We start from the raw sequence: 19541 nt of genomic DNA on the forward strand, positions 1-19541 counted from the left end.
TATGTATGTTTCTTGGATCCATTTCTGGCCAGTTTCTGTGTGTTGTGGTCAACAGTTGAGTAGTTACGGATCAGGGTGGCTATCTACACACACTGTTTCACACAGCCCGAGCAATGACATGTCACTGCTGTCATAAGGCCAAAACGTTTTGCTAGATGCTATTAGGTTATATTCCTCATTACTCCATAATACCTCTGGTATTATGACATCCCCCCTGGGTTATTAGGTGAGCTCAATCTTGACAGAAGGATGTTCATAATATTAATATTATAGGCAATCAGTGTGTGAGGAATTTTCTTAAGCTTGGTCTTCAGTTTTTCCCAATACCCACCCGTCATCTGTTTAAATTTGTTGAAATACTCCGAGACAGTCACTGTGTGAAATGTACTAACTTATCTCATGTTTAAAACAATTTTATTTTAATAGTAAAAATTGCACAATTTAAATGAGTTTGTTGTATATAAATCAATGTCTTGTAGGAATGAGTCATTTTACATCCCATCACAAATTATTTTGTGAATATTGTTATGGCATCAAAATTTATAAGTGTTTTTTTTTTTTTTTTTTTTTTTTTTTTTTTTTTTTTTTAAAAAAAAAAAAATATGCGGATCTGATTTGGCAATTCTTACCCATCACCTTTAACACATTAGAATTACATAAATTCTTCTATAGAATAGAAGGACGTGTCAAGGAGAAACTTTCTCAGTTTGTCCTCAAATTCTGCTTTGCTGGCTGCCAGACATTTTATATGCCTCATTAAGTGATCAACAATTTTTGTTGCAGCATTACACCACCCTTTCTTTTGCTAAAGACAACCTTTATGGGGAGTATTGGATGTCATTTTTCTTTGTGGTATTGTAATTATGTACATCATAATGTACTGTAATGAACTGCAATGGATTATTTACAACAAACTTCATGAGGTAATAAATATACTGTGAAGCAGAAGTGAGGATGCCCAACTCCTTAAACAAATGTCTACAAGGTGATCATGGGTAAGCTACCACACATTATTCTTGTTGATAAATAATTAAACTTTAAGTGTTTCATGATACAACACTGGAAAATTCTTACTCTCATCAGTAAGTATGACAAGCACACTTTTAGGATCCATTTTAGAAGTTCTGGGCATGTTATTCATCTGAAAATGTGTCACATGACACACGAAAGTCATGTTTTTTTATCAGCAATCACATTAAAGGACTTCTTGAAGTTTTCAACCTCAGATGATTTTCACGAGTATTATACAGGGTGATTATAATTACAGTTAAACTTTCAAAACACTGTAGAAATAACACCACTAGTCAGAATGATGTCAAACTGCAATGGAAAATTATTGGAGAAGGGGAAAAACCTATGGCAGATGAAAAATATAGTATGAAAATTGATCAACAGATGGTGCTTCATGTGACAGAATAGGTAAATGAAAACACCTGTCATGCGCACGACACATTGAAGTTGGTATAAACACTCCAGGTACACGGCTTTTCCTCCTTTCGCATCTGCGATGTTCGCAATGACTGTCTCAATGCAGAATCACGCTCTGCTTGTGAAGCTGTATTACAAGAACGATGACTGTGCACACATCATTCTGTGGAAGTACTGGACACTGTAGGGTTTTAAAAAAGGTGTTGGTCCAATGACTGCCGTGGGTCTGGAGAAAATTATTCATAAATTTGAAAAGACGTGTTCTTTTGGTGAGCAACCTGATAGACAGAGGAAACAAATTGATTCGACGTCAGTGGAAGCAGTGGCCACAGCAGTGCAGGAGGAGACAAGTAGTGGTGTGCAAACGTGTAGTGCATGGAGAATTGCCTGAACATTGGACATACCCATGAGCATTGTGCGTAAAATCCTACAAAACACTCTTCTTTGCGACACATTCAAAATTACCCATGTGCACGAGTTGCTTCCTGTTGACCTGCCAGCAAGAGAGACCTTTGCTTGCATGGAAGTGGACAATGATTGGCCAGGGAAGATTTTGTGGAAAGATGAAGCCCACTTCCATCTGACAGGGTATGTCAATACACAGAGTTTTCGAATGTGGGCAAGAGAAAATCCACACGCAAATCAACCGATTCCATTTCATCCTGAAAAGGTCACTGAGTGGTGTGGGTATACGGCATCATTTATCATAGGGCCATATTTTTTAGAAGAGACAGGTGCTTCTGCTAAGTGCTATGAGTGTCTCTTGCGCAATCTAGTTATTCTAGCTCTCCAAAAGCCTGGATGTGTGGATGGGATCATTTTTATGCAAGATGGCACACCTCTGAACATTGCAAATCCAGTTAAGCAGCTGCTGAAATGCCATTTCAGAATTGCTAGAATTATCAGCCGCCATTTTCTTACAGCCTGGCCATCCTGATCACCTGATCATAACCGTATGACTTCTGGCTGTCCGGCAGCCTGAAAGATGATGTGTTCAGTGTTCCGACTGCAAACTTCGCTGCATTGAAGGCACGCACTGCGCAACACATTCTGAATGTGATTCCGGAAACACTTCCATCAGTTGTGTAACATTCTGTTCCTCAATTTCAACTTGTTGCAGAAAATGGTGGACAGCATACTGAACATTTTTTGGACCAGTCACACAGAAATTAATAATGTGATCTGATTTTGATTGATACTTTTTGTACGGTTTTTGGTCTCAGGACAATTAAAAACTGATGTAAGTGATGCTTTTTATGTGATTTTTGGCCTCAAGACAATTAAAAACCAATTTTTCCCATCCAATGTGATATGAACTTGCCGTGGTGGATGGGCTTACGTAACTAACAGTATCACACCTGTACACGCATGCAAACTGAGTAGTTAAGTTTGTTTAACGTCAAACGTACACCTTAGGCATTGTTGTATGATTCATTTGTCATTTGTAGTCGACCACTATTAAATTATAATGCTTACAGTGCCATATATTGCTACATATTGTAACTATTTATTTTCCGTCTGCCATATGTTTTCCCCCTTCTCCAATAACATTCCGTTACAATTTGACGTCATTCTGACTAGTGGTGTTACTTCTACAGTGGTTTGAAAGTTTAATTTTAATTATAATCATCCTATATTATATCTTGCGTGATTGCCCAATTTTGGCCTTGCAGGCCATTTTCAAGCATTGTAGGTGTTAATGTGTTGTGCAGTTACCCTGTTATTAAACAGTGCATACAGCCGATCTGAAAGCCAGCACATGACGTGCAAGTATGGCTGTGGTACCCCATGTGAACCAAATACGCAGTTACATCAATTAAATATCTAGGTGTAAAGTTGCAAAGCAATATCAAATGTAACAAGCACATGACATCAGTTGCACGGAAGGCAAGTGGTCAAATTTGTTTTATTGCAAGAAGTCTTTTTAGTATGGCTCATCTCTAAAGGAGGCCACATACAGAATACTTCTTGAATACCACTAGAGTCTTTGAGACTCTACCAGGTAGGATTAGAGTACATCGAAGCAATTCAGAGGCACGTTGTTAGATTTGTTATTGATAGGTTCAATCATTATATGAGTATTATGGAAATCCTCTGAAAACTTGAATAGGAGTCCCTGGAGGAAAGACGACATATTTTTAGTGAAACACTATTGAGAAAGTTTAGAAAACCAGCATTTGCAATTGTCTGCTGAAGAATTTTACAGCACCCAATGTACATCTTGTGTAAGGAATATGAAGTAATCATAAGGTAAATTTGGGTTCATACACAAGCAATTAGACAGTCTTTTCCCCCTCACTCCATTTGCGAGTGGAACAAGAAAGAGAATGACTCGCTGCTGTGCAAGGTAACCTCTGCCAAGCACCATAAAGTGGCTTGTGGAGCATGTATGTAGATGTAGATGTCTACATCAATTTATGGAAGTAAAGGAAAACATAAATAACTTTGAGAGGATCTGAACTCTCCTCCATCAAATTTGTGTCCAGTTCCTGTAATTAGTACTCTTCCTTGGGAACTTTGCAGTGTAATAATGAACCTCAGAATATACTGTAACTAAGTACATGATTTCACAGTACTCTAATCAAATGAGTCATTTAGTTTACAAAGGACTTACTCAGTGAAAAATATAGTAACATGCTAACCATTTATATGATCGTCCTTTAATTAATATTAAGCTATCTTTAATCTCTATTTTTCAACATACATTGATTTATACTTCACTATATGTGCAATGTCACATACACTTTACAGTCTTGTACATTCACAAATTTTTCAATTGTATACAAGCAAAATGGCACAGTGTAAGACACTCAACTCATTCGGTTCAAATCCCCACCTGGACATCCTGATTTAGGTTTTCCTTGATTTGTTTAAACAGTTTAAGGCAAATGCTGGGAAAGTACCTTGTAAAGGTACTTTTAAAAGGGCACAGCTGATTTCCTCTCCAACCTATTTCTAATGACCTCATCATTGACAATGTTAAGCTCTAATATTCCATCCTTTTCCTATGGAGATGGAGATGTCAAGCAGACATGATTTCAGTTTGCGTTTGAAGTTAATTATATTGTATATTAGATTTTTCACATACTTGGATAAGGGGTGAATTAATTTTGGGACTGCATAACCCACTGCTTTCTGCATCACACTAAGCCTGAGTGAGTTTTGTTACCAGGAATTTCTGAGTTGAAATTGAACAGCTTCATTCCCAAATGAATTACATAGCATTTCTTGTGTAACTTTGAAAATTATGACATAAAAGTAGTTACAAGTCAATGTGTCTTTATAGAGGCAGTTAATACCACAGGACAGAATTCTAGGATGAAAAATGTTATTTTTCTTTAATATACCTTATATTTTACCCTTATTTAAAAAAATTATTTTCAGTAATGAACAAGTTTGGATTATCTAAGTTTTTTTCAACATATTTCAAATTAAGTTTTGATTTGATTGAATATGTTGTTTTCTCTTTGTGATTAAAATCAGCAATATTACAAATTCTTATTCCTCAAAAATTAGTACACTTACAAATTCTTATCCTTCAGGCGACCCACATGAAGACATGCTTGAAGACCTATTGATATTTCTGTAAGCATATCTGCTAATTTCTTCTGAATGAGCTGGGTGGCTGCTAAAGGCCGTCCAAACTGGTGACGCTCTAGTGTATATCGACGTGCTTCTGCTAAGCAAAACTCTGCTGCACCCAGGGCTCCCCAGCCAATACCATAACGAGCATTACTAAGACAGGTAAAAGGTCCCTGGGGAAAAAGGGCACAAAAAAAGAACCTTAAGTTACAACAGATCCAACACTTACAATAAAAATGTGAAATATGGAAGAGTTTATTTTGAATATAAATAGAACACACAGAAAAACTTTATCATCTTCACTTCAAACATCAGGCCTTTTTTAGTTTTGCCTGTTACAGTATGCATCAATTCCTCAGTATTCTTCGAGTTCATTATATCCACATTGTGTAAACTGTATGAACCAATGAGTATTGATTATATAATCCAATGTGCCTCAACTAAGAATACATTTGCCATGTTTACCAAGATTCATCCACAAGATAACAGATCGTAGGGATGAGAGGTTTTTTTTTTTTTTTTTTTTCTTTTAGGCTTTGAAGAATAAATTGGATCAGCCATCATAAATGAGTGTAATGAATACAACTTTAATCTACGTGACAATCTGATTGTTGATTTGGAAATTATGTAAATATCTGGAGATGTGTATTAAGGTCAGTGAGAACCTAGGGATGAGAGTTACTTTTTTCTTCTAGGCATTGAAGAATAAATCGGATCAGCCATCAGACATGAGTGCAATGGATACAACTTTAATCTGTGCGACAATCTGATTGTTGATTTGGGAATTATGTACATATCTGGAGATGAGAATCTAGATTATTCCATGATTGAACTTAGAACATCCAAAGTGATTGTGTCAACAATTTGCTTACAGTACTTCATGAAATCGGTGCTCAGCTGCAGGATGATTTGCCTCATAATGGGGAAGAAGAAGATAATTTGAAAAAGAGTAGCAACATAATTGTACAAATTTTCTCACTTTAGATGAAAGAGTAGTGTCTCAAACTACTTGCATTTTCTTAAAATTAGTAGAAATGGTCATACATATTGCAAATCTTTAACTGGCAATACAATTATAGAAAATAATTAGTTTTATTTCCTACAGATGAAATTATGCTGTTTTGATATCAGCCTGTAAAAGCAGACATAAGTTTGTATCTTTCAACTTTAAACCTGCCTATCTCCTACCACTTACTTTTCAAAATATTTTGGAAGACTATTTATGATCATATTTATTGACATGTTGCAATTCCTTTCTGATTCCTTCCCAATTTGGTTTCCATATAAGATACTTCACAGAGGATGCTATAATCATTTACAGGAATAAAATACTTTGTTAACAGTATCCTCTGAGAATCTTTTCGAATTTTTGGACCTCTTCCAGGTTAGACTTACAAAATTAATACAGCATGGGAAATCAGATAGTATAGACTCTTTCAGTGTTTTACCCTCAACCTATTCTTATCTTGATTTTTCATTAATGGCTTTCCAATGATGGTAAATAATCAGGCAGCAATGGTTGCCAATAAAATAGCTGTACAGATCAAGTATTACTACTACACTACACAAGCCACAAAAATGTCAAATTTGTTAATACTATTTTATAATAGTGAATGACACTGCAAGTCATTGAAATGAGATAAATGTGCTGGAAATTCAGAACATCCAACATGTAAGGTTCCTATGTAGCCAAACAGACAATTAAATTGGCAGCTTATTGATAACTAACTGAAGCAACAAAGTTTGCTCCAAAACTTATTTTCTGACAGTATGACAGACAAGTGATTCTGTTATATTCTTTGTGTATTTCTATCATCTGCACCAATGAAAAGAATTTACATTTCATAGGCTATAGTTAAACAGAAGAGGGAAGTTCCACGATTGTAATAGGCTTGTCTCTCTCACACACATGGCAAACATGAAAAAGCCAACACACATTACAAAAAGATTGGTAGAAAAGGACTCGCCAAAGGTGGATGTACCAGAATTAAATGATGCTAAATATACAATTATGTACCAGTTTCTGAGAAGACATAAGAAAGGAAAAGAAATACGCCTGATTGGCTGACTTTGAAGTAAAGATGCTGTAAATACAATAAATAGCTACAAACCCACAAATGAATCCATTTCAAAAATTTACAGTCACAATGTACTATCTTTGCATGACAAGACTATGAAATACACAGCTCTTGTTTTCTTTTTATTTACACATCAAGTTCCGTAGGACCAAATTGAGTACCAAATCTCCAAGGTCATGCAACATGTCAGAACATGAAATTACAACATACAAGTAATAACAGATAAAATAAAATCTATATGAACTCAAAAAAAGACAAGCCATAAGTTTGAGTAAGCACAATCAACAATATAACATAGGAATGAGCTTAATTTTTCAAGGAACTCCTCGACAGAATAGAAGGAGTAACACATGAGGACACTCTGCAGTTTCAATTTCAAAGTGCATAGATGACTGCTAAGATTTTTGAACTCCTGTGGTAGCTCATTGAAAATGGTTGCAGCAGTATACTGCACACCTTTCTGCACAAGGGTTAAGGAAGTGCAATCCAAATGCAGATTGGATTTCTGTCTAGTATTAACTGAGTGAAAGCTGCTAACTCTTGGGGATAAGCTGATATTGTTAATAAGAAATGACAGTAAAAAATAAATATACTGAGTGGCGAACTTATTGCCCAAACTGTGCATTTCTGAAGCACAGATATCTTTTGAGAATGATAAGAGTTACCCCAAAATATAATACCATATGACATAAGACTTATGTCATAAGTGAATGAAAATAAGCAAAGTAGACTAACTTTCATGTTGAACGATCACTTACTTCAGATACCATTCGAACAGTAAAAATGGCGTCATTAAGTCTTTGGACAAAATCCTGAATGTGGGCTTTCCATGACAGTTTACTATCTATCTGAACACCTAGAAATTTGAACTGTTCAGTTTCATTAATCATACGCCCATTCTGTGAAATTAAAACGTCAGGTTTTTTTGAATTGTGTGTTAGAAACTAAAAAAGCTGTGTCTTACTGTGATTTAGAATTAGTTTATTTTCTACAAGCCATGAACTTATGTCATGAACTGCACTATTTGAAACTGAGCCAATGTTGTACATAACATCCTTTACTACCAAGCTAGTGTCATCAGCAAACAGAAATATTTTAGAGTTACCTGAAATACTAGAGGGCATTGCATCTATATAAATAAGGAATAGGAGTGGCCCCAACACTGATCCCTGTGGCACCTCCCATTTGACCGTACCCCACTCAGACTCCACATCACCACTATTCTCAACACTGTGAATAATGACCTTCTGCTTTCTGTTGCTAAAGTAAGAAGTGAACCAATTGTGAGCTATTACCCACATTCCATAATGGTCCAATTTCTGCAGCAACATTCTGTGACCAACACAGTCAAACACCTTGGTTAAATCAAAAATATGCCTAGTACTTGAAACCTTTTGTTTAACACATCAAGTACCTCACAGAGAAAAGAGAATATAGCATTTTGAGTTGTTAAATGACTTCTAAAGCCGAACTGTACATTTGATATCAAAATGTGTGATATAAAATTATCAATTATCCTTACATACAGAGCATTTTCAATGACTTTAGCAAACATTGATGGCATAGAAATAGGTCGAAAATTGTCTACATGATTCCTTTCTTCCTTTTTATAAAGCGACTTTCCTACTGAGTACTTTAATCATTCAGGAAACTGACCATTCCTAAACAAAAAATTAGAAATATGGCTAAATACAGGGCTAACATGTGCAGCAAAGTACTTTAATATTCTGCTAGGCACTCCATCATATCCATGAGAGTCCGTAGTCTTCAGTGATTTAATTATTCACTCAATCTCCCCCTTGTCTGTATCACTGAGAAATATTTCAGACATCAATCTCGGAAAGGCATTTGCTAAGATTGTTATATGATTTCCTGTAGAAACTAAATTTTTATTTAATTCACCAGCAATGCTCAGAAAATGATTGTTAAATACTGTACATATATCTGATATACAAGTAACAGAATCTGACTTTATATTGCCAACCTTGTGCTGCTGACCGGACACTTACTTCACAACTGACCATATGGTTTTAATTTTATCCTGTGAATGAGCTATTGTATTTGCATGCCATGTACTCTTTGTCTTCCTAATAACATTTTTAAGCACCTCGAAGTACTGTTTGCAATGCACTACTGTACCTTGATTGTGACCACTTCTAACGTTTTGATATAATTCCCGCTTTGTTCTACATAATATCCTTACCCCACTAGTTAGCCACCGAGGCTGCCTTTTACTGCTAGTACCCTATTTAGCCCCCCCTCCCCATGAACCATGGACCTCCCAAGTGGGGAGGCTTGCGTGCCTCAGCGATACAGACAACAGAGGGGTATCTGTCGAGAGGCCAGACATATCTGTGGTTCCTGAAGAGGGGCAGCAGCCTTGTCAGTAGTTGCAGGCGCAACAGTCTGGATGATTGACTGATCTGGCCTTGTAACACTAACCAAAATGGCCTTGCTGTTCTGGTACTGTGAACGGCTGAAAGCAAGGAGAAACTACAGCCGTAATTTTTCTCAAGGGTATACAGCTTTACTGTATGATTAAATGATGAAGGTGTCCTCTTGGGTAAAATATTCCGAAGGTAAAATAGTCCCCCATTCGGATCTCCAGGCGGGGACTACTGAAGAGGATGTCATTATCAGGAGAAAGAATACTGGCATTCTATGGATCGGAGTGTGGAATGACAGATCCCTTAATCGGGCAGGTAGGTTAGAAAATTTAAAAAGGGAAATTGATAGGTTAAAGTTAGATATAGTGGCAATTAGTGAAGTTCGGTGGCAGGAGGAACAAGACTTTCTGTCAGGTGAATACAGGGTTATAAATACAAAATCAAATAGGGGAACTGCAGGAGTAGGTTTAATAGTGAATAAAAAAATAGGAGTTCGGGTAAGCTGCTACAGACAACATAGTGAACGCATTATTGTGGCCAAGATAGACACGAAGCCCGTGCCTACGACAGTACTACAAGTCTATATGCCAACTAGCTCTGCAGATGACAAAGAAATTGAAGAACTGTATTATGAGATAAAAGAAATTATTCAGATAGTGAAGGGAGATGAAAATTTAATAGTCATGGGTGACGAATTCGATAGTAGGAAAAGGAAGAGACAGAAACGTAGTAGGTGAATACGGATTGGGGGTAAGAAATGAACGTGGAAGCCGCCTGGTAGAATTTTGCACAGAGCACAACTTAACCATAGCTAACACTTGGTTCAAGATCCATAAAAGAAGGTTGTATACATGTAAGCAGCCTGGAGATACTGATAGGTTTCAGATAGATTATATAATGGTAAGACAGAGATTTAGGAACCAGGTTTTAAATATTAAGACATTTCCAGGGGCAGATGTGGACTCTGACCACAATCTATTGGTTATGAACTGTAGATTAAAACTGAAAGAACCAGAGGTTGTACAGAGTTTCAGGGAGAGCATAAGGGAACAACTGACAGGAATGGGGGAAAGAAATACAGTAGAAGAAGAATGGGTGGCTTTGAGGAATGAAATAGTGAAGGTAGCAGAGGATCAAGTAGGTAAAAAGATGAGGGCTAGCAGAAATCCTTGGGTAACAGAGGAGACACTGAATTTAATTGATGAAAGCAGAAAATACAAAAATGCAGTAAGTGAAGCAGGCAAAAAGGAATACAAACGTCTCAAAAATGAGATCGACAGGAAATGCAAAATGGCTAAGCACGGATGGCTAGAGGACAAATGTAAGGATGTAGAGGCTTATCTCAGGAGAGATAAGATAGATACTGCCTACAAGAAAATTAAAGAGACCTTTGGAGAAAAGAGAACCACTTGCATGAATATCAAGAGCTCAGATGGAAACCCAGTTCTAAGCAAAGAAGGGAAAGCAGAAAGGTGGAAGGAATATTTAGAGGGTCTATACAGGGGCGATGTTCTTGAGGACAGTTTTATGGAAGTGGAAGAGGAGGTAGATGAAGATGAAATGGGAGATATGATACTGCGTGAAGTGTTTGACAGAGCACTGAAAGACGTAAGTCGAAACAAGGCCCCGGGAGTCGAAAACATTCCATTGGAACTACTGACAGCCTTGGGAGAGCCAGCCCTGACAAAATTCTACCATCTGGTGAGCAAGTTGTATGAGACAGGCGAAATACCCTCAGACTTAAAGAAGAATATAATAATTCCAATCCCAAAGAAAGCAGGTGTTGACAGATGTGAAAATTACCGAACTATCAGTTTAATAAGTCACAGCTGCAAAATAGTAATGCGAATTCTCTACAAATGAATGGAAAAACTGATAGAAGCCGACCTCGGTGAAGATAAGTTTGGATTCCGTAGAAATATTGGAACACGTGAGGATATACTGGCCCTACGACTTATCTTAGAAGAAAGATGAAGGAAAGGCAAACCTATGTTTCTAGCATTTGTAGACTTAGAGAAAGCTTTTGACAATGTTGATTGGAATACTCTCTTTCAAATTCTGAAGGTGTCAGGGGTAAAATACAGGGAGCGAAAGGCTATTTACAATTTGTACGGAAAGCAGATGGCAGTTATAAGAGTCGAGGGGTATGAAAGGGAAGCAGTGGTTGGGAAGGGAGTGAGACAGGGTTGTAGCTTATTCCCGATGTCATTCAATCTGTATATTGAGCAAGCAATAAAGGAAACAAAAGAAAAGTTTGGAGTAGGTATTAAAATCCATGGAGAAGAAATAAAAACTTTGAGGTTTGCCGATGACATTGTAATTCTGTCAGAGACAGCAAAGAACTTGGAAGAGCAGTTGAATGGAATGGACAGTGTCTTGAAGGGAGGGTATAAGATGAAGATCAACAAAAGCAAAACGAGGATAATGGAATGTCATCGAATTAAGTTGGGTGATGTTGAGGGAATTAGATTAGGAAATGAGACACCTAAAGTAGTAAAGGAGTTTTGCTATTTGGGGAGCAAAATAACTGATGATGGTCGAAGTAGAGAGGATATAAAATGTAGAATGGCAATGGCAAGGAAATCATTTCTGAAGAAGAAAGATTTGTTAACATCGAGTATAGATTTAAATGTCAGGATGTCATTTCTGAAAGCATTTGTAGGGAGTGTAGCCATGTATGGAAGTGAAACGTGGACGATAAATAGTTTAGACAAGAAGAGAATAGAAGCTTTCGAAATGTGGTGCTACAGAAGAATGCTGAAGATTAGATGGGTAGATCACATAACTAATGAGGAGGTATTGAATAGAATTGGGGAGAAGAGGTACTTGTGGCACAACTTGACTAGAAGAAGGGATCGGTTGGTAGGACATGTTCTGAGACATCGAGGGATAACCAATTTAGTATTGGAGGGCAGCGTGGAGGGTAAAAATCGTACAGGGAGACCAAGAGATGAATACACTAAGCAGATTCAGAAGGATGTAGGCTGCAGTAGGTACTGGAAGGTGAAGAAGCTTGCAGAGGATAGAGTAGCATGGAGAGCTGCATCAAACCAGTCTCAGGACTGAAGACCACAACAACCCTATTTAGGACATTCTAATGGAAAGCAGCTCTCAAAGAGCATCAGAAATGTGTTAAGGAAAGCATTATATTTGTCATCTATGTTACCAGCACTATAAACATCCTGCCACTCTTGTTCCTCGACAAGGTTTAAAAAATTCTCAATTGCTTTTGGATTAAATGGTTCAAATGGCTCTGAGCACTATGGGACTTAACTTCAGAGGTCATCAGTCCCCTAGAACGTAGAACTACTTAATCCTAACTAACCTAAGGACAACACACACATCCATCCCCGAGGCAGGATTCGAACCTGTGGCCGTAGCGGTCGCACGGTTCCAGACTGTAGTGCCTAGAACCACTCGGGCACTCCGGCTGGCTTTTGGATTAACTTTCCTGCATAGTTTGTAATTATATGTGACATTTGTTTGAGTACAAAATCCTTTTAGTGTTAAAATTGGTGCATCATGGTCTGAAAGGGCATTGACCCTTTTACTAACAGAATGCCCATCTGGTAATGAAGAATGAATAAAAATGTTGTTTATGGCTGTGCTACTGTTCCCCTGCACTGTAGTTGGAAAAACACATTCTGCATCAGATCATATGAATTTAGGAGATCTACCAACATCATTTTTCTTGCACTATCATGTACAAAATTTATACTGAAGTCACCACACACAACTAATTTCTCGTACTTCCTATAAAGTGAACAAGAACCCCCTCTAGCTTGGGCAGAAATGCTCTGAAGTCAAAATTAGGGGACCTATAAACAAAAACAATTAAAAGTTTAGTTTCACTAAATTCAACTGCAACTGCACAACATTCAAATATCTGTTCAGTGCAGTGCCACGATACATACCTCTATGGACGCAAAAGGAATACTGTTTTTTACATACATGGCCATTCTCCCACTCCACAATGAAATCCTTGAAAAACAGCCAGCTAACCTGTATCCTGGTAAAGGAAGCCTCTGAATCGTCAAATTATTTAAGTGGTGCTCCGATATACGAATAATTTCATAGTCAACATCTATAAGCAGTTCACTAACTTTATCTCTAATAGCTTTAATATTCTGATGAAATATGCTAACTCCTTCTCTACTTGGAAACATGACATCCTCTGAAGGTGAGCCCTTAGAGGGACTTCCTTTAAGCAGGTATATCCATCAGCTGACTTCATTCAAAAACGGTGCAGCTCTAACACCAACTACTACAGGAATTTTTCCAAGAGTGTCCTACCACCACCCACTACACTTGCACCTATAAGCTTTGCCAGTATCCCCTTCCCAAACCTGTTGAAGTGCAGGCCATGCCTAGTGAAACCTGATCTACTGATAAACTCAACTGGCACCAATGCAATGTGACCCATGCCCTCTGCCATCAGTGCCCTCTCCAGCCCAATGTTAACGTGCTTAACAGCTGCATTAAGATGAGGCTGATCATGATGCTGAAACAGTTGCATGAAATGCAGATTGATGCCATCAGTTTGAGTAGCTATCTTTATCAGGTCACCACCTACATCACATTCCCTGTCCCTATCAAGGCTATTCCCTGCACCAGGTCTAATTTGGTGCGTAGCTTTGTGTATGTAATTAATTTCCTAATTTATTTTGACCATTCCTAGTTAATATCTTTTGTTATGGAGTGAAATCAGTAATTTTTTCAGGACTTAAATTCTATTGTTTACTTATAAACAAAAATAAAATCTGTAATAATTATAAACATTTGGAAGAAGAACTACTAGAATCCTTTAATTATTTACTTGGCTCTATTCGAAAACATGTTAGCAAAGTCAGCCCTTATTTAATTCCAAAATAATTACCAGATTGGTCAAAAGCATTGTTTGCATAACTAGATCTGCTAATTTCATTATTTAAACAAATAATTTGGCCTAATCTTTGTGGTAGAGAGAACTGTTAAAAAGGAGGAATTTTTCGATCTATTCATATAATTGAATGAGTTATGTTTTAATTGTAATTTCTGTAACTTAAAACATCAAAAAAGTATAGTCTCAGTGCCTATTTACTGTGAGGATTTATAAAGGCCCTATGTTTGGTCCTGAGACAGTCCGTCCACGGCCAATTTTCAGAGGGAAATTATGTACTGCTTCAAGTAACAACAATGCATCAAATTTAACAGTGGAATTAGTGTAACACAAATAGGCCATGTGTTAAGGCAATGACAATGTCTGTTCAAGTTATTTGAGAAATAGTGTCACACATACCTTATTCTTCTGCAAGAACTGCGAACTGTGTGGTTAGGTTTATACTGCTCATAGATGTTCAACAGCAAACTATCATAGCAGTATGCTGATGTTTGCCTGCAACCTATTAATGAGGCTTACCAAAATTTACCAATAGTGAGCTATGTACTGTTGGGGGTTGTGGACAGTGACAGTAAAGAACTGTGAAACACAACTGTGCAACTGTTAGCTACATTAATTACAGTAGTCAGTGTTGAACTTCCACCCTCCAACCCCCCCCCCCCCCACCCCCTATTTTTTAGCCAGTATAACAATGCAGTACGTCGACACCAAGGACAAATGAAGAAACAAAGCAGGTGAACGTCACAAGCTTTCAGCCAAGTGCTCATTGGCCTTTTTCAAGAGGTATGACTGCCAGTGGGCTGCTGGTACACCCTTATATATGCTAGCTGCCAGCTGATATCACTGGTGCTCACAGCCTTGCCATATATGGGCATAATTTGACTTGGCATTCAATATGCCCACTTCAACCATGTGATCCCTGGATTCCACATCATTCTGAGCTGCAGGAGGCCATCTCCATTAAGGGCGTTATTGATGATTTTTATTTCAGTGGCTTATTTAATTACACAGTCCCAAAAGCCATTAGTGTGAGCCACAACAGTGGTTTCATCGAATTTGATCAAGCGACCGTTTTCTAAAGCATGTTCAGCTAAAGTCGATTTCTCAAGGTAGTGTATGCGATAAAGCCTCTTGTTCTTCTGTCTGCATTGTTCTACCATTCATACCGATTTCCAACATATGACTGGCCGCACTCACAAGCCATCTTGTAGACCCGAGGTATTCTGCGACCTACTCCATCTCTAACTGGTCTCAGGACTTCCGAATATTTATCAGAGACCTGAAGATCAATTTGATTTTGTGTCTTTTCAGTAGGTGGCATGTCTTGCTCAACATGGACCCACAGAATGGCAAGAAGACATGTTTCTTTTCCCACTTTTTGTCGGTGGTCTTATTGTGATTCTCACTTGAAAGCACTCCATTTATTTGATGAATGTTGTAACCGTAGTTCCTGAAGACCATACTGTCACCCTCATTAAGATGAAGATGGTCAGTCTGGTTGATAAAATCATTAGACCACAGAGCTGTGGTCAAAACACACAATAACCCTGAAAGAGTGGTTTGGTGTGGGGCGGTAGAGGGGTGACGAGGACCGCGGTGGCCATCGTAGGGTTGTGGACCACTCTGGCTGCGGCATGGATGGGGCCTCTCCGTCGTTTCTAGGCCCCCGGTTAACATACAATACAATACAATACAATACAAAACAACACAATGATGATCATTTATGAGTCACTGCAAGCTTAATATCAGTAACATGTATTGTTTTAATACAACTGGCCAGAGCCAATAGTTTTTCTTATTGCACAAAAAAAGTATTTCATTCTCCTCCATCTATTTTTCTCCTTTTCACATCAAAACTAAGAATATTCCTGTTACTGTCAACTGGAGATACTACAAACACATTTTTTGTGTTTTCTTGATTTTATAAAGTGTGGTCAGTTATGTTGTTGTTGTTGTGGTCTTCAGTCCTGAGACTGCTTTGATTCAGCTCTCCATGCTACTCTATCCTGTGCAAGCTTCTCCATCTCCCAGTACCTACAGGAGGCTACGTCCTTCTGAATCCGATTAGTGTATTCATCTCTTGGCCTCCCTCTACGATTTTTACCCTCCACGCTGCCCTCCAATACTAAATTGGTTATCCCCCGATGCCTCAGAACATGTCCTACCAACCGATCCCTTCTTCTAGTCAAGTTGTGACACAAACTCCTCTTCTCCCCAATCATATTCAATACCTCCTCATTAGTTGTGTGATCTAACCATCTAATCTTCAGCATTCTTCTGCAGCACCACATTTTGAAAGCTTCTATTCTCTTCTTGTCTAAACTATTTATCGTCCATGTTTCACTTCCATACATGGCTACACTCCATAGAAATACTTTTAGAAACGACTTCCTGACACTTAAATCTATACTCGATGTTACCAAATTTCTCTTCTTCAGAAACGCTTTCCTTGCAATTGACGGTGTACATTTTATATCCTCTCTCCTTCGAGCATCATTAGTTATTTTGCTCCCCAAGTAGCAAAACTCCTTCACTACTTTAAGTGTCTCATTTCCTAATCTAATACCCTCAGCATCACCCGACTTAATTCGACGACATTCCATTATCCTCGTTTTTCTTTTGTTGATGTTCATCTTATATCCTCCCTTCAAGACACTGTCCATTCCGTTCCACTGCTCTTCCAAGTCCTTTGCTGTCTCTGACAGAATTACAATGTCATCTGCGAACCTTAAAGTTTTTATTTCTTCTCCATGGATTTTAATACCTATTCCAAATTTTTCTTTTGTTTCCTTTACTGCTTGCTCACCTCACGAAAAGTCTTGTTCCTCCTGCCACCGAACTTCACTAATTCCCACTATATCTAACTTTAACCTATCCATTTCCCTTTTTAAATTTTCTAATCTACCAGCCTGATTAAGGGATCTGACATTCCACACTCCGATCCGTACAACGCCAGCATTGTTTCTCCTCATAACAATGTCCTCCTGATTAGTCCCCGCCCGGAGATCCGAATGGGGGACTATTTTACCTCCGGAATATTTTACCCAAGAGGATGCCATCATCATTAACCATACAGTAAAGCTGCATGCCCTCAGTAAAAATTGTGGCTGTAGTTTCCTCTTGCTTTCAACCGTTCGCAGTACCAGCACAGCGAGGCTGTTTTGGTTAGTGTTACAAGGCCAGATCAGTCAATCATCCAGACTGTTGCCCCTGCAACTACTGAAAAGGCTGCTGCCTTTCTTCAGGAACCATTCATTTGTTTGGCCTCTCAACAGATACCCCTCCGTTGTGGTTGCACCTACGGTACGGCTATCTGTATCGCTGAGGCACGCGAGCCTCCCCACCAACGGCAAGGACTATGGTTCAAAGGGGGAGGTGGTTGGTTATATAATTGATATCAATGGGTTTCTGTATATCATTCAGGTTCTTAAGGGCAATTGTAGCCTCAAAATGAATGGAAATCGTGTTTATGACATGTTTTAACAACATTGTGTGTAAAGTTACTCCATTCAAAGAGTACATGCATATTCAAATGCAGAGATATGTAAACAGGCAGAATATGGCACTGCAGTCGGCAATGCCTATATAAGACAACAAGTGTCTGGTGCAGTTGTTAGATTGGTTACTGCTGCTACAATGGCAGGTTATCAATATTTAAGTGAGTTTGCACGTGGTGTTATAGTCGGTGCACAAGGGATGGGACATAGCATCTCCGAGGCAGCGGTGAAGTGGGGATTTTCCCATATGACCATTTCACGAGTGTACGGTGAATATCAGGAATCCAGTAAAACTTCAAATCTCTGACATCGCAGCAGCTGGAAAAAGACCTGCAAGAACGGGACCAACGACAACTGAAGAGAATAGTGCAGCGTGACAGAAGTGCAACCCTTCCACAAATTGCTGCAGATTTCAATGCTGGGCCATCAATAAGTGTCAGTGTGTGAACCATTCAATGAAACATCATCAACATAGTCTTTTGGAGCCGAAGGCCCACTCGTGTACCCTTAATGACTGCACGACATGAAGCTTTACACCTCACCTGTGATCATCAACACCGACATTGGACTGTTGATGACTGGAAACAAGCGGATGGATGTGTAAGGGTATGGAGACAACCTCATTAATTCATGGACCCTTCATGTCAGCTGAGGACTGTTCAAGCTGGTGGAGGCTCTGTAATAGTGTGGCGCGTGTGCAGTTGGGAGTGCTATGGGGCCCTTGATATGTCTAGAGATGACTGTGATAGGTGACACATGCGTAAGCATCCTGTCTGATCACCTGCATCCATTATTCATGTCCACTGTGCATTCCAACAGATTTGGGCAATTCCAGCAGGACAACTCGACACCCCATACATCCAGAATTGCTATAGAGTGGCTCCAGGAACATTCTTTTGACTTTAAACACTTCCACTGGCCATCAAACCCCCCAGACATGAACATTATTCAGCATATCTGGGATGCCTTGCAACGTGCTGTGCAGAAGAGATTCCACCCTCTCATACTCTTATGGATTTATGGACAGCCCTGAAGCATTCATGGTGTCAGTTCCCTCCAGCACTACTTCTGACGTTAGTCGAGTTCATGCCACATCATATTGTGGCACTTCTGCATGCTTGCGGGGGCCCTACACAATATTAGGCAGGTGTACCAGTTTTTTGGCTCTTCAGTGTACTTTGCAAGATATTTGGCAGTATTGCCTTATAATGGATAACTTTACACACGTCTGGAAATTTTAAATGGAAAGAAAACAGAAATCTGAAGTGGCATGACACTTTTCATAGCTTTATTGACTTGTTGGAACCTATTACAAGGATAAATGCAATATGGCAAGTCATTTAAATTTTAAGTTTTTATTATGTAAATTGAAAATAATGCTTCTGCTGTGTCTGGAGCACGAGTTTCTCACCTTCACTTTTATAGTATTTCTATAGCAGGATGAGGCACTACTAACCTTGATTTCACTTCAATAAAGACTGGATACATACATAAAAGATTGCAGGTGTTCTTTGAACTACAAAGATCATCTTTGTAATACCACAGGTTCATCAAGTAGCCCCTAGTTATTGATTTTGGAGATATCTCCAACATCAGGCCATACAAATGTCTATGTTGAGTCACCTGTCATCTTCACGAACTTAACTTGAATCTCATCATAAGATAGCACTTGTCCAATAATTTCCTAAGT

The 19541-nt window shown here is 38.5% G+C and overlaps 1 protein-coding gene across 1 annotated transcript in view; it reads right to left on the reverse strand.

Moving 5' to 3' along the window:
* LOC124722272 (glutaryl-CoA dehydrogenase, mitochondrial-like) overlaps positions 1-19541 on the reverse strand; it is a 43503-nt gene that overhangs the window by 19251 nt on the left and 4711 nt on the right. The window contains exon 3 of the mRNA XM_047247459.1: positions 4954-5183. Within this exon, the coding sequence (XP_047103415.1) occupies positions 4954-5183 (230 nt within the window). The remainder of the gene's footprint in view (positions 1-4953; positions 5184-19541) is intronic.

This window comes from Schistocerca piceifrons, chromosome X (assembly GCF_021461385.2).
Source record: "Schistocerca piceifrons isolate TAMUIC-IGC-003096 chromosome X, iqSchPice1.1, whole genome shotgun sequence".
In the NCBI taxonomy this organism is placed as follows: Eukaryota; Metazoa; Arthropoda; class Insecta; order Orthoptera; family Acrididae; genus Schistocerca; species Schistocerca piceifrons.